Genomic DNA, 16,072 nt, shown 5'->3' with positions numbered 1-16,072 from the left:
AACTTAGTGAGGTAAGTGCTCTTATTATCCCCAATTTACCCATAAGAAAAATAAAGTTGAAAATGGTTAAGGGCTGTGCAAATTCTCAGCTGGGGCAACTAGGAGGGGCGGTGGATAGAACGCCAGGCCCAGAGTTAGGAAGCCTCATCTTTCTGACTTCAAATCTGGCCTCGGACACTTACTAGTTGTGTGACTCTGGCCAAGTCTCTTCACCCTGTTTGCTTCAGTTTCCTCATCTGTAAAATTAGCTGGAGCACAAAATGGCAGACCAGTCCGATATCTTTGCAAACAAAACCCCAAATGCAGTCATGAAAAGTCAAACATGACTGAAAACAGCTGAACAAAAATTCCCCAATGTAATCCAGCCAGCTCTCTGTTTCATTTAATTATGAACAAAATTCATGGTCTATCTACAGCATCTTTCTAAGATATGTGATAGAATAACCCAATAGGCTGTCCATCCAACTGCATATAATAATCTGGAAAGTTAATTCACTTAGTCCAGTATTCCTTTCCTGATGCTCTGAGCTAGAATTGATCTTCTAAACCAGGGGTTCTTAAACCTTTTTGTGTCATGGATCCTTTTCTCAGCCCGATGAAACCTATGGATCCCTTCTCAGAATGTTTTTAAATGCATCAAACAAAATATGTAGGATTACAAAGAAAACTAATTATATAATATATATCACATGTTGTATGTGTTATATATCATTTATAGTTATATTGAAAGAGTAACAATATTGAAATAATAATATTGAAATAGTTATAAAAATATATGCTTATTTAAAACAATCTCAGAGACCCCTAGTTAGGAATCCTACTCTGAACATCTTTGTATTGTATCTTACTTTCTTCCTCAATCCCACAAAAGGCACTTTGTAAAAGAGGTTAGAATAAGAAAGCATCAACTTAGAGTTGTAATTTACATAGGATTGTTAGATTTTAGTTTGGAGAATTTGCCATGTTCCAAGATGACAAATAGAGGATTGTGTCCTAATTGTAGTCACATTCCTTCACTAGCTCAAGTGAAATATAAAACCACAGTTGGAAACAGGAGGCCCTAAAATAGAGGAGCCACTCTCCCCATGGCTAGCATATCTGGCAATCCTAATACTAGTAAGTCTATTTGCCAAATCACTGAATTCATCAAGCTGCAGAAACTGGGGTCCAGAGCAGCTGTTTCTACACTTAATTTGAAAATATCTCAGAAAATTGTGCTTTCACCGTTAGTACGGCAGATTCTTTGACATCTGTAGACATTCAATGAAGCTGATTGGCCCTGCCTCCACGTGATTTGTAAAAAAAAAATTAAAATAAATCGTGAATTCTTTGGAAGGAGCGAGTAAAGGCTAAGTGATAGTATTCCTGTAAATTGCATCAAGGGCCTTCCTAATGTTTGCAATAAAAAAAAAGGAAGCCTTTCCCTTGGTCTGGGTGCAGAGGCGTGGGGGAGGACAAGGGAGGATTTTAATTAACTGCTTTAACAGTCCACTAAAGAAGAGATTTGCGAAAGGATACGGTGGAAGGAGAGAGAGTGAGGCCAGAAACTCCTTCCCTGGGCCAGACAGAGCAGGTCGTGAAGGCTGGCTTCTTTGCACACGGATCTAGCACTAAAGGAAGCCGAGAGCTCCTCCTCCATTCTAGCAGCCGGGCGCAAAGGGCGGGAAAAGGCCCCAGTCCCGAAGGACTACGGGGGAGAGGGGAGGAAGAGAAGGAAGTAGACTGAGGATGGAGGCGCGTTCCCGCGGGGGGGGGACACAGAAAGGGGCGGCGGCGCGCGCTCCCGTGGCCAGCGCGGCGCCTTCCGCCCCACCCCCACTCCTCCCAGCCCGTCTCGTTCTCAGTTTCCCTCAGCGCCCACGCCCGGCCCCTCCCCCTCACGTCCGCCTTCCCACCAGCCGCCGGCGGCGCGCGGAAAGTGCGTCACGTGACGGCCGGCCCCGCCTCTTCCTCTCGGTCCCATATTGAACCCGAGTTGGAGGCGGCGAGTCCGGTCTCAAAATGGAGGTAAAACAGCCGCCCGGCCGCCCCCAGCCCGACTCCGGCCGCCGTCGCCGCCGCCGGGGGGAGGAGGTATTAGGGGGAGAGTGGGGGGTTGCTGGGCTGTGGCCGGCGCGGGTGCCCCGGCTTTGGCGGGGGGAGTACTGAGGGGGCTCGGTCGGTCGGTCCCGCGCTCTGCGCTGAGGCGGTGGGGGGGAAGGGGAAGGCAGCGGGCCGCGGCGGAGCCGCCGGGCCCTTGGCCGCCGCCTCGGCCTCCTCCTCCCCCCCAGTCTCCTGAGCCGCCTCCCGCCTCCCTCCGCCTCGAAGGCTGCCCCGCAAAGCCGCGGCTCGGTGGGGGCGCCATCCGGGGGCGGAGCGGGCCTGGCCGCGATGGCTCCTGATTTTAGGCGGAGTGCGGCATGGCAGGCGGGCGGGAGGGAGGGAGAGAGCGAGCGAGCGGTTGGGAAGAGACAGTGGGGGAGGGGAGAGCCGAGGCGAGCGAGGCTGAGGAAGGAGGGAGGGAGGGGAGGGGGCGGGCAACCACATCCGGGAGAGCGGGCGGGCGGCGGCCGCCGCCACATTGACATTGATCCTCAGCTCCATGAAATGGCGCATTGGCCCGCAATGGCCGCCGCCTCCGCCGCTTCGCTGCTGCTGCTGCCTAGCGAGAGCGCGGGATTGGGGGGGAGGCGGGGAGGCGCTGGCGGGAACGGCAAGATGGAGGGGGAGGGGAGGAGGGAGAGGGAAGGCGGCGAGGGGAGGCGCTGCTGCAAAGAATCTAAATGCTTGCTGCTTTTTGCAATCACAGCGTCTCCGACACCACGTTTCTAGGCCTGAAAGAACCATTCTTCAACTGCTGGGAGAGTACTTCAGTCCGCTCCCTGTTCCTTTCTCCTCCGAGGGGTGTTGTTCCTTTAGATGTCCGGCCAGAGACTGAAACCTTTTTTTTTTCCCTCTTCCAGTTTACCTATAAAGTATTTTTCATGACCCTGAAAGTATGACTAAGACCTATTCACTAGCCACTTTTGTGAAACTTTCCCTCCCATAACTTAAAAGCGAGATGGGAGGACATAAGAAGATGGATCATGGTGTCTGCAAAGAAAGTCTGACGTGTTAAATATCCCACAGCTAGTTTTTTAAGGACTTTTGTTAACAAGACTCCTTCCATAACGTAGATTTCCCTTCCCCTCAGCAAACTATGTGTAACTGAAATTGAGAGAATAGGCTACATCAAACTAAAATTGAAGGTTATTAGTCGTTTTATGTTTCCAAGGCTTTGAATCAAATGATTTTCAGGTCCTGATTTTAAAGGCAGGTTGAATATTATGCAATCAGGAAAGCTATTGAATTTTAACTTTATTGATCTTTAAAGTTAGGATTATATGGGTTTTTTACAATGATGGCAGTTTTGTCCTTTTAAAATTTTGGACATTTTAGTTAATGATAAATTATTAGGGTGTAAATTTGGCCATCTTCATTAGGAAATAAAACTCATTTATTCAGTTTGTGGATTTGGGAAGTGACTTAAAACAGTATTGGGATATTATTTAACATAGGGCCCATCCATATATAGAGAGAGAGGTAGGTTTTTTTGGAGGGAAGCACTTAAAAAAGGCACTCTGGTACAATTGAAGGCAGTTTTTTGTGCCATCATGAAATGCCAATTTGGAACTTAAATTACAATCCATCAATTAATTGAAATGTGTATCTGGAGAAATATTTAACAGGATGTAAAATGTTTAACCTTGTATTGAAAGAATGAAAAAAAATTACTTTTAAGGATCATTCTTATTTCCTGAAAGTGTACAGAATTTAAAAAGTAGAATTGGGAAGGTTTATAAGTACAAAGTCAGATTCATAAGGCTCTCCAAAACTTCATTAATCTTAGAATTGTTATATAAAATATACTCTTCAGATTTCAAAAGTGTGAAATTTTCTTAAAGCAGTAGAATCTGGGAGAAAGTAGTCATGATTTCTTCACAACTGCTGCTGACTCCATTACCCATAAAGAGAATGATGTGAGGGCAAGGTCTTGCTCTATTGGTGTTGTGGGATAATTTTCTGTACTTTGCCTAGTAGCAAGTATTTCTAGACAGTTATTATATAAATGGAAGTCTATGGTTATATCTTCATTTTTCCCTGGAGCTTGTTTTTCTGGTCCAAAATGTAATTTCAGATGAAGAATGGTGATAATTGTAGGCTAACATTTGAAAGACAGGCTCTAAGTTTCCTGTATATCACATAGTATCTCTCAGATACAACAACTTTAGCATCCATTTTTATCCAGTTATCACCTAATGAAATAAATCATCTGGAAAGGCTGTAACAAGTTTTTGTGTCTTAGTATATAGTTATACCGCATTAATTACTGAAAGAAATAACTAGCTTATTTTGCAACTTCCTACTTCACTCAGTAGAATGGTAGTAATAATTCCTTTAAAAATCTGGTATCTAAGAAATCTGATGAGGATAAGTGAGAATTATGAACCGCTAAGTTTGTTTATTTTTCTAAGGGTCATGATCCAAAGGAACCAGAGCAGTTGAGAAAACTGTTTATTGGTGGCTTGAGCTTTGAAACTACGGATGATAGTTTAAGAGAACACTTTGAAAAATGGGGCACTCTCACAGATTGTGTGGTAAGTTGTTGAAATTTAAACACAGATACTTAAGATTGTAGGGGAAAAAAAAGATGATTTACATAGCCTAGGGCAACAAACTTAACATGTAAAATGTGTTTTATAGGTGATGAGAGATCCTCAAACGAAACGTTCCAGAGGCTTTGGCTTCGTGACTTATTCTTGTGTAGAAGAGGTAGATGCAGCAATGTGTGCTCGGCCACATAAGGTTGATGGGCGTGTAGTGGAACCAAAGAGAGCTGTTTCTAGAGAGGTATGCCAATGATTAATATGTTGCGTACCTAACATGAATCTGTTGCAGAAAATTGCATTTTACCTTTTTTTTTAATAGGATTCTGTAAAACCTGGTGCACATCTAACCGTGAAGAAAATTTTTGTTGGTGGTATTAAAGAAGATACAGAAGAATATAATTTAAGAGACTACTTTGAAAAGTATGGCAAGATCGAAACTATAGAAGTTATGGAAGATCGACAGAGTGGAAAGAAGAGAGGATTTGCTTTTGTAACTTTTGATGATCATGATACAGTTGACAAAATTGTTGGTATGTAACAATTTTGTGGATCTGGAATGAGTAGAAAGAAACATTCTAGCTTGAGTTATAAGCTGGATTTGATAAAATTGTAATGCCATATTCATATAATTGAAAGTACATACTTTTGAACATAATGTATAATAACTTCAATTTATAGCTTGTTTAAACTTGTCTTTTCCAAAGACAGAATTGTCAGTTTTTCTTATTAAATTAAAACTTTGTTCTCTTTAGTTCAGAAATATCATACTATTAATGGGCATAACTGTGAAGTGAAAAAGGCCCTTTCGAAGCAAGAGATGCAGTCTGCTGGCTCACAAAGAGGTGAGCTGGAGATAAGTGTATGTATGCATAGAGGATTTGCAAATACATTTAGACTTGCATTTTTGACCCACCTAAATTATTTTAAGGTCGTGGAGGTGGCTCAGGCAATTTTATGGGTCGAGGAGGAAACTTTGGAGGTGGTGGAGGAAACTTTGGCCGTGGAGGAAACTTTGGTGGAAGAGGTAAAATGATTTTGAATCTATTTCTAAATATACCTGCCTGATTTTGGGCTATATACATTTTTGTATTATCTTGCTTTTTTCCTAGGTGGTTATGGTGGTGGTGGTGGTGGAAGCAGAGGCAGTTATGGAGGTGGAGATGGTGGATATAATGGATTTGGTGGAGATGGTAAGGTTTTTAAACTTTTTTTCATGTTTTTATATTTGTTTTTTACTGTGTTCTTTCCATTGGAGAATGTGTTTAGCTTTTTTTTACTCTATTGTATAATTTCAATGGTGTGGTTTAGAACTTTAAGTCCAGGCCTTCCATTTTGCAGGTGGAATGTTATGACATAAGTCTTCTGGATGTTATTCATAGGATCATATTAGAACTGGAAAGGGATCTTCCAATATACTATTTACATATACATGTTACCATTAAGATTAAGTCTTGCTTATTGTACAACTATATGATCTTGACCAGACATATTTATACTATCACTAATTAGTGCCATTTAAAAACCATTAATTAGTTCAAATGTATAGGTAGTATTAATAAATAGCCTTTTCTTGTGTTTTGAGATTTTACCACCCCTCTGACTTGTGAAAACATTATTGTGCTAACAATTTGTGCCTATGTCTCCTTTGTGTCTTCACTAATATTAACTGTTCCAATTCATTCAATTGTGTGTGGTTTTTAAATTATTTTTGTTTTTTAATGAAAAATGTTCAGTAACCCACTTACGAACTAGTATAAGCATAACTTTTGTTTCTTGGAAATGTTGAAGTAGCAAATCACAAGAGTACATTTAAGCAATTTAATGACAGCATGAATTATGCTGGTTCTGCTTATATTTTTAACAAGGGCAGATACTGCTAAGTTTTGGTGTACATAGCAGACTAATAAGATAAAATTATTGGGAGGTTAGATTGCAGTATGATAGTTTTATTGTAATGTGCTTTTTAGGTATGAAAATTTAGCATACATTAAATATTTACGTTGTAGGATAGGTACTTGTTACTTAGCCCTTACAGAATTAACAGTTAAAGTTCCTTGGATTATAAAGACTTGGCAATGTAGATCTTGCATTCCTTTATGCATTTACATCTGTTCTTCATGTTTTTACTTTATTCACTTTTTTTTTAGGTGGCAACTATGGAGGTGGTCCTGGCTACAGTAGTAGAGGGGGTTATGGTGGTGGTGGTGGACCTGGATATGGAAACCAAGGTGGTGGATATGGTGGTGGTGGAGGAGGATATGATGGTTACAATGAAGGAGGAAATTTTGGTGGTGGTAAGCAATGCACATTTCTTATTTCACTTACCTGGGTAGGTTTAAGTGTGTTTAGAAACATTTATAGTTCCAGCCTTATGGGTGTTGTGTTGAAGAACAGTATCTAATTAGCATCCAATTAAACATTTTTAGGGTATGTTCAACCTTAGGAAGACTTTTCATGTTCGTAGGTTAGTAAAAATTTAATGTGAATTGATGCTAAATTGTCCTTTTACTTCTGTATGGGGTTTTTTCCTTTAGTAATGGTTGTTTGCCACAATTTTAGCTCAAATTATCAAATACTACTGTTTTAACTTTAGGTTTTTTTTTTTACTTGATTGGGGTTAATGTTCATGTCAGTGGATCTAAATGAGAAAGGGGCAGACTTGAAAACCCTGGGTAAAATAATAGCAAATAACTAAGGACTTTGACAGTACTTGGGTGGTATGTAAAAAAAATTATTCAAAAATTGAGATTTTGTTGCCCATGTTAATGTAATCTTGAACATAATTTAGGTGTATAATTGTATTTGTATGAGTTTATTCCATTTTATTACAGTTACAGTACCTGCATGAGCCTGACAGTCAACAGCATTTGAGCGCCTTCTGTGTGCAGTGCTGTATCAATGAGTTTAGAAGTTTGGCTGAGTAAGAAATAATAGCAAATCAAACAGTTGCATTAACTTTTAGGGTATAAACTTTCTGCCTAGACAATAGAAAACAGGGATAGGCAAGTTCTACCATAGTACAGGATTCTACCAAATGGTTTCTAAGTCTTAGTATATATCTTGTTCATGTATCACCTTGATTCTTGCCTCTTATTGTTTTGACATTTCTCCTCTTGCCCCATCCCTTTCCTATTTCCCTACCAATGCTTTAGGCCTGTCAGTTGGCATCCATGGGTATTGCATATTCCCATTAGTGAGGGATTTAAAGGGTTGCTAGCATCTATGGAGAATATTACTGTGATTGACAGGAGAACTTATGCATACAGTAGTTTTACAGGGGAAATGTCATGTTTGTGTTGTACAGTAGGAAAATGACTCAATCTTTATAATTTCAGGTAACTATGGTGGCAGTGGGAACTATAATGATTTTGGAAATTATAGTGGGCAGCAGCAATCAAATTATGGACCCATGAAAGGAGGCAGTTTTGGTGGAAGGAGCTCAGGCAGTCCTTATGGTGGTAAATATTATTACTTTCTTCCTTTAAGTTTTGAGATTTCAGTAATAAAGAAAAATTGACAAAATACTGTTTTCTTTTCAGGTGGTTATGGATCTGGTGGTGGAAGTGGTGGATATGGTAGCAGAAGGTTCTAAAAACTCAACAGAAGAGGGTAGGTATTCTTATATATTAATCATGATGATAAAGAATAAATGGAACTATTCACTGAGTGTAATAATTTTTTTATCCTATATTATTCAACAGGCTACAGTTCTTAGCAGGAGAGAGAGCGAGGAGTTGTCAGGAAAGCTGCAGGTTACTTTGAGACAGTCGTCCCAAATGCATTAGAGGAACTGTAAAAATCTGCCACAGAAGGAACGATGATCCATAGTCAGAAAAGTTACTGCAGCTTAAACAGGAAACCCTTCTTGTTCAGGACTGTCATAGCCACAGTTTGCAAAAAGTGCAGCTATTGATTAATGCAATGTAGTGTCAATTAGATGTACATTCCTGAGGTCTTTTATCTGTTGTAGCTTTGTCTTTTCTTTTTCTTTTCATTACATCAGGTATATTGCCCTGTAAATTGTGGTAGTGGTACCAGGAATAAAAAATTAAGGAATTTTTAACTTTTCAATATTTGTGTAGTTCAGTTTTTCTACATTTTAGTACAGAAACTTTAATGAAATGCGGTTTTGAAGGTGTTTCCTTGTTAGTTAACAAGTAGAGAAGATCATTGTTAATTACTATTTTGTATGAATTTTGCTAAAGTTAACTGTAAAGAAACACCTGCTGACTTGCAGTCTAAGGGGAATCTATTCTCCGCAAACCAAACCATAATACCCATTGATGCAAATGGGAGTTGACAAGTGGAGAGAATAGGTATTTGTATGTTTGCAATGTGTGTTTTAGATAACAACTAGGATTGGGTATTTAAATTAGTATATTTGTGAATTAATAGCATTAAGCTTTACCTTTCAAATGAAAATTTCAAATTACCTTTTGGGTTGTGCATATATATTTTTTTTAATTGTAATTCGCTATGATTTAGTGTGTTAGCTCTGCCAAGTCCTAGTTGTGTTTATTAAAAAGGTGAAAAAAAAATCCATTCTAGAGTTACCTTGGCCACCTTTGAAACTGCTGCCATAACATGATGTTGGTATAGGAGATACCTCTTCTCCTCATGAAGTTCTGGATGATGGAGGGGTGGGAGTTGGGGCAGTAGGTTTTTTCCTTTCCCTCCATTTTGAAAATTTTTTCTTAATGAATTTAAAGACACAGTCAACCACTAAGTCTGCTGTATCCAAGCAAATAGTGGATACCTGTGGGGGTTTTTTTTTAAATTTTGTGTTAATTGGTTTAGGGGGGAAAAGAGGCCCAAAGACCTTCGAATACTTAACCTTGGTTTAATGTCTTTTTAATTTATACAAGCTGTCAGAGCAAGAGAATAAAAAGCACGCATTGTGAAACACTTAAATGGCTGGCATGCTTTCCTGCTTACACCATATGCATTTTTCTGGATGAAACCAAGGATAGCCTAGATATAATCCTCTGAAACTACCTTCTTGCAGCAGCAATGTAGCACAGTTGTTTGGTACACAAGCTTTTCACTTTTGAAGACCCTGAATTCAAGTTTGATTCTAAGTAAGAATTCATTTGCACTTCAGTGCCTAGATAACATGTCATCACCACCATCATATATATCTACAACACAATATTGGTATGAGTTATCAGTTTGCTTGAAAAACACTGATGTGAAGGAGTTCCATGATCTAGGTACTTTGCCAGCACCATGTGGGATAATATCCCCACATAAAGTCTACTGTTTTGCGCCAGATGATGCTTAATGTTTCTTTAAGTACTAAATATATATGTGTCCCACTGTTGTCCTTTTCTTTGGCCGTTAAACATTTTAATCCAGAAACTTCTATTTTCTGTTCAATTAAGCACTGGGCAAAACAAGCAATAAATGGAGGGTGGGATTGGTTTTCAATGGATTTACTCATGTTGCTTTAACTTGTGCCATTGTTCAGTATTAATATGTGGATGCATGCTTTGCGAGCATGGAAAATGGGTTGCAGATGTGGCAATTTTCCAGAAGTCAAAACTCACAAACCAATAAATGTCATGAGCAGACAACACTGATTGTTAATGAGCATATGTCAATAAAGCAGGGTAGAAGAAAATAGGTAAATATGAAAATGGTTTAAGTCCTTGCCAGTTTTAAGTGCAAAGACTTACACAAGGACATACTCAATGTTGATAATTTAATCCTGGTTATTTGGTTCAAAATAAAAGCTTGCAAAATATTTTCCAACATTAGTGATAAAGATAGAATGGGTAAGGGAGAGGAATCTTAATATTTCTCTTTTCAAGTCTGAAATTTGTATCTTAAGTAATGGTGAAAGTATTTCTTAATATAAGCCATGAGGCTAATTGTACTCTTGTGTTAACTCTGGAATTAGTTTAATGATAAGAATGTCAACTATGATGAAAAAAATGTTTGCAACCTATAAGCAGGTGATTGTGACCTGTTTATAAGTTCTGTTAGCTTAGTTTTTGTGTACAGTGTGGAAAAAGTAAGCCATGAGGAAGGCGGTTTAACCAGCATTAAAGGACCTAAGATGTGCATTCTAGCACATTATGGATCAAAGGCAACTCAATAAGACAGGACTTCTGCAGCCTGTTGAGTGGACAAGTCAGCATATTTAAAGAATGACGAGGCAGCAGCAAGAGCTTCAACTTCAGAGAAGTGAAGGCATAAGATACTGTGCTGATAGTGAGCTGCTTTCCAAAGGCTAGTTAAAAACTGCGATATTCAGCTGAAATATTGAAGAAAGTCTAGCAAGAGTTCTTCGCCTTTTGGAACATCCTTGAGTGATAGCTACTTGAGTTGGCACAGTCGATAGGTCTAGCATTTAGACCTGCAAGGAAGGGCAATAAGCATTTAGGTAAGGTTTGCCTTTGAATTTTTTCACTAATTAAAGGGTAATTTTTTGTAAAGCAAGGTAAGAGTAATCTTTTTGATTTACAGGTTGAATGAAAACTACTTGCCTATATGAGGAATGCCTTCATATCACCTTAAATTCGAAGGTTTCTGGCTGGGTAAGACTTAAAACAGTGTACAGAAAAATACCTGCATATGATGTCATTTAGTTGCCCTTTCTACATGTTACATGGCCCATGCGCATTTTAAGTGTTTCATCCCTAGCCCAGTTAATGGATGCTTTTTTCCCTTCCATATATGCATCATCATTTTGAAACTAGCCATTTGCTTAATTTTGAGACCATTTTAACACAGAACCAACCTAGCGTTAGCTTTGGTTTCATGGCTTCAGTCATGTGTGACATGCTTGTACAAAAATTATTGATCAGGTTACTGGATAACAGGCAAGATAACTATTTTAATTTAATGGAGACTAAACTCATTTACATAGAATTTGAAGGTGTGCAAGACTTCCACTGCAGTCCTGTGGGGATCATCTCCATTTTACAGATGAGAAAACTGAAGCTAAGTTAGATGATTTGCCAGTGGTTAACATAGCTTTTAAGGTTTAAAGCTGGTATTTGAACATGTCAGACTAATGTCTGTTAGGAAGTTCTCTGGGGCTGAAAGGTAGTAGTAGCTTTGCTCTGCAGAATTAAAATGAAACATTGCTGCCAGTCTAGCTTTTTTAGATACAGAACTTAACTTTGCTTAAAGTTAATGGGGCCTTTTTTAAAAGCCATTTCTTGTAGAAGTGATTTTCAGGTACAGGTATATTTGATCTTACTCTCATGTACATATGTATATATATTTGATACCAATATATTTGGTATACTTATGTCAATATACTGGTACTTGGAAACCACTACTATAAAGAAATGCTTTTTTTATGTAAGGAGTTAATATCAAATATAAAGAAGCCTAGCTTGAGAGAATATTTATTATTTGAGGCATTAGAGTTTAATAAAACCTCACCTGTTTTTTTTGTTTCATTACTCACCATCTCTAAAATTAGTCTTTGAAAACAATTTAGCCTTTTTTGGGGGTCATTTATTAATCACAAATAATAGATTATATTTTCAGTACTTCAGTATATAAGTATACACTGCTCTTTTTATACTCTTTAACATTTGCTCCTACCATTTCCCACAGAGGACTGTTACTATTTCCCCTCATGTGAGGTGATAGGATTAGTTCCCAGTCTGGATGCATGTGTTCAACCATTAAACACAAATCTTACGTTTTTACAGTGTAAAATATTTTTCATCACAAATCAGATTAATATGAAAGTACTTTAAATGATGAAATTATATTGGTATGAGTAAATTTTATACATATTTTTAAACCATTCCTTTATAGAATTCTTAACAGCAAATGAAATTCAGTTCTTACCTCTCTCCTTCACCCCCTTCACTGGGCTACTTAAAATACTTCTTACTAAAGTCAAATATTCACTTTAGGAAAAATGTTAACTTTGTTCTACACTCTTCCACCTCTCCTCAAAAAGGGGTAACCTAACCCTAATCCTCCCTTTTGGGGAGTAGAACAAAACGTTTTGCTAAAAGGAAGATTTGATATTTTTAGCAAAAGGTAACTCACTTTCCTAAAGGTAATTAGATTTTCATTGTTGAGATTTGATTTTAGAACTTTATGTATACATTGTATCTTAAGGTTCCTTCCTGAAAATAAAGGGCTATATCAGAGTTAGGGAATATATTGCATTCTTTTTGAGGGTCTGAGCTAATACAATTTAGTGAATTATAGCTCATGTACAAGTCAACTGGTCATAAAAAAAATGTATAAAGTTTCAACAGGTGAGTAATTCTCTTCCAAAATAATGTACTAGAATTTATAATGCTCATTTTTGCAGTGAAAATAACACTTTTGGGGTCCATCATGTCAATAGTAAGACTTAACAGGAGCAAAGTTTCTTAAGTGATTTTAAGTGATTTATTCACTTAGTTAAGTGGTTTCATTTCATCAGGAATTTTGGTTTGCTAGGCAACATGGTAAAGGGTTCTAAATAACAGGATATGTATTCAAGCAAAATTTTTGTTTTTGAAAACTGAAAAGCAGTTAACTAAAATATTCAACTGTCAAACTTCTGGGCCTTCTTGATTATAATGAACATAAATTTAACATAAGCAAAATATCGTACACATTGAATAACTGTATTCAAAACTTTCGGGTGTTTCACTGGAAGGGGTGGGGCATTGGAATTTCTTAACTAGAGTGATTGGTGGGATCTGTAGTGCCTCCAGGGTAACAGTTGACCAAGCGATCTTGATTTATTTCTATGCAAATATCTCTATCCTTTACAAAAAAAGTGTAACAAGTTAGTCCTTGTCTGGAAACAATTTCCTGCTGACTGAGGATCCTAATTTGGCTATTTGACACCAAGTTGACAGAAAATAGCTTCAAACTATTGCAGAACTAAACGTGAACCAATGATGCAAACAGCTTTGTTTTCAAAGATGGCAATTAAGTGTTGCTGTTGCAGCAGGTGACACATTTCTAAAATGGCAGAGTTTCTGTCAGGACATTAAAAGAGGAACACTACACAAACTGCTGTTACATTTGTTTGCTACTAGGGTATTTGTAAACTGGAAGAATTTTATACACGTACTTTTCAACAAACGAAGATATTCTGGATGTTAAAAATTTAAGGGATTGATTATAATGCATTACAATGCTTGTAACTGTATACAGAACTACATTTTCATTAAAATCTTTTTGTAAAATGTGTGCAGTGTGTTCTGTGGTAACAATTCTAGGGGCAGCTAGGTGGCGCAGTGGATAGAGCACCAGCCCTGGAGTCAGGAGGACCTGAGTTTAAATGAGGCCTCGAGACACATAACACTCACTAGCTGTGTGATCCTGGGCAAGTCACATAACCCCAATTACCCTCACCAAAAAAAAAAAAACAAAACAATTCTACTTAAGGTTATCAAAATTAGAAACATTTTCAGAGCAATAACAGTGGTTAGGTATATATGGTCATAATTCAGTGGATGTTAAATACAAACAGGCAAAGTAGAAAATAACAGAAGATGCTGATAAAAGAAGGGGGGAAAAACCTTGTTTAACTCTCCAAAGACAATTGAGGGGGAAATCATAATTGATGAGAATTATTCTCTAACACAAAGATGTTAATTGACCTTAGCTGTGATAGAAATAGATGGGGTCAAATGAGCAAATAAATCAACTGGAATTTGGGTGCCATTGAAAGACTATTAGAAGGGAAGAAGAAAATTTAGTATGGGTACAAAGCATTTTGGAGAGCTTTGCTCTACTAAGTAGCAATTTTAACATGCAGAATATATTTCTGATAGTTTTAACACGTGCCAAAATGTGAGGGGAAAAGTGCTAGTAAGCTTGGGCTCCTGGTTGGGAGGGTCAGGTATGTCTTTAGGCTAGGGTTCAGATTGGGCACATAAGAACAGGATGATGGTGCAGTAGAAAGCTTTTGAGTTGGAGGTAGTGCTTCAACTTTAATTGAAGCTGTTATTTAAACTAGCTGTATATTCTTGGGCAAGTCATTTTACCTTTCGTCTATAAAATAGGGATTGCATTAGGTGGCCTAAACGTTGTATGGTCTATAGGTTTGTAGGTCCTGCCAGAGGTTGGGTTTTGCAAATTCTGCCTGCAGAAATTTGGACCGTTATGACTGGGGTTAGGAATATGCTGATAATTAGAGGTGTTCGTACAGTTAAAGAATGTGACCCACCTTGGTTATTGGCTACAAGAGCTATGTAAGGAAATAAAATTAGTTGATTCATGTAAGAATGTTCATTTCTAGCTATATAAAACTGGACTAGATGTTTCACTAAGTCTTCATTTTGTTCCTAAGATCCACTAACAAGCCACTAGAGCAGTGGTGCTCTCAGTGGACCACATAATAACTTTGTTTCCCCCAATTTCAGCATTTCCCAGTTATATATTAATCTAGTTCAGGTACACACATGTAAGGGCAGAATGACACCTGCACAAAAGAATTCAAGGTAACACATTTGGCAGAAATCCACTCCTGATATTTTAATGAATAGTGTTTCCTCATGATACCAAGTTCATCCTTCCGTTTTTAGGCAACTAGGTTGACAAGGATGAAGAGGATCCCCAAAGTATAGTATAAAGGTGGGTAATACAAAGTCAAACTTTAATGTGAAAACAAAACCAATGAAATATGAAGGTGAGAAGTTAAATTTTACTTTTTAGATTTCAGAAAGGCCCATGATAGTATTTTTGTGTTTTTAGACTGAATGATTTTTAGATGTTACTGAGATAGTGCTTAATCATTTATTGCTGGTTTAATTTTCAAGCGTTACATTCGGTATTGAGCTTGGGTTTTTCTGTGGCTTCAATTGGTTTAAAAAAAAAAACTTGTTGGAGCAGCTAAGTGGCACAGTGGCTAGAGCACTGGCCCTGAAGTCAGGAGGACCAAAGTTGAAATTCGGCCTCGGACCAAACACTTGTCACTTACTAGCTGTGTGACCCGAGGCAAGTCACTTAACCCCAATTGCCTAAAAACAAAACAAAACGAAAGTTAACGTAGTTGGTTTTAAATGTGGAGCTTCCATGCCTGTCAGGTGTAGGTACTACTGATATCCTCATCTTATAAATAAGGAAAGTCTGAATGGTGATGATGTGCACATGGTCATAAGAGGCAAGGTTGAAATCTAGGTTTTGCTTCTTTTGTACCACACTTCCTCCTATAGAACATAAAGGTAGTATGGTGTAAGAGGTACAAAACACTGAACTTGGGAGTGAAGAGGTCTAAAACAGCAAGTAAATTATGTTGCTTTAGCTTAAATTAGTATCTCATGGGAAAGAAATTCTTTAAACTTCAGGTATTTTTTTTAATTACCGTGGACACTTACCATGCAAAGTCGATCAATACACTGAAAATAAGAGGGATTTTGCCAAGAAATTCAATGTGATAATTACATGATACCAGATTGAAGACATCGAATTTATATTTCTTGGTACTTTGCTTATGGTCCCATGGCATTATAACACCTTTTTAA

General features: G+C 38.1%; 1 protein-coding gene across 3 annotated transcripts; it reads left to right on the top strand.

Moving 5' to 3' along the window:
• The first annotated feature begins 1,901 nt into the window (after window positions 1–1,901).
• On the top strand, window positions 1,902–13,793 carry HNRNPA3 (heterogeneous nuclear ribonucleoprotein A3). Of its 3 annotated transcripts, none has more exons than XM_020991038.2 (11): window positions 1,902–2,007; window positions 4,494–4,616; window positions 4,723–4,869; window positions 4,948–5,158; window positions 5,381–5,470; window positions 5,557–5,652; window positions 5,738–5,818; window positions 6,776–6,922; window positions 7,964–8,086; window positions 8,168–8,237; window positions 8,330–9,539. In XM_020991038.2, exons 1-10 carry the CDS (start codon window positions 2,002–2,004, stop codon window positions 8,218–8,220), a joined length of 1,077 nt encoding a protein of 358 aa, XP_020846697.1. In that variant the 5' UTR covers window positions 1,902–2,001; the 3' UTR covers window positions 8,221–8,237; window positions 8,330–9,539. The 3 variants fall into 3 exon arrangements, with proteins under 3 accessions (XP_020846697.1, XP_020846696.1, XP_020846695.1); XM_020991037.2 differs by lacking the exon at window positions 8,330–9,539 and adding an exon at window positions 11,097–13,793 and having other exon boundaries at window positions 1,932–2,073; XM_020991036.2 differs by having other exon boundaries at window positions 1,932–2,073.
• Window positions 13,794–16,072: the final 2,279 nt, after the last annotated feature.

Source organism: Phascolarctos cinereus, unplaced genomic scaffold (genome assembly GCF_003287225.1).
Source record: "Phascolarctos cinereus isolate Bilbo 61053 unplaced genomic scaffold, phaCin_HiC Scaffold_726;HRSCAF=1367, whole genome shotgun sequence".
Classification (NCBI taxonomy): Eukaryota; Metazoa; Chordata; class Mammalia; order Diprotodontia; family Phascolarctidae; genus Phascolarctos; species Phascolarctos cinereus.
This window is presented reverse-complemented; position numbering and strand designations above follow the sequence as displayed.

Excerpts from the sequence above, each read along its gene's own strand:
- HNRNPA3 (XM_020991037.2), top strand. The coding sequence starts at position 2,002 with ATGGAGGTAAAACAGCCGCCCGGCCGCCCCCAGCCCGACTCCGGCCGC. Across the intron at positions 4,870-4,947 it reads AGAGAGCTGTTTCTAGAGAG|GATTCTGTAAAACCTGGTGC; the intron begins GTATGCCAATGA and ends TTTTTTTAATAG. Across the intron at positions 5,471-5,556 it reads GTCTGCTGGCTCACAAAGAG|GTCGTGGAGGTGGCTCAGGC; the intron begins GTGAGCTGGAGA and ends AATTATTTTAAG.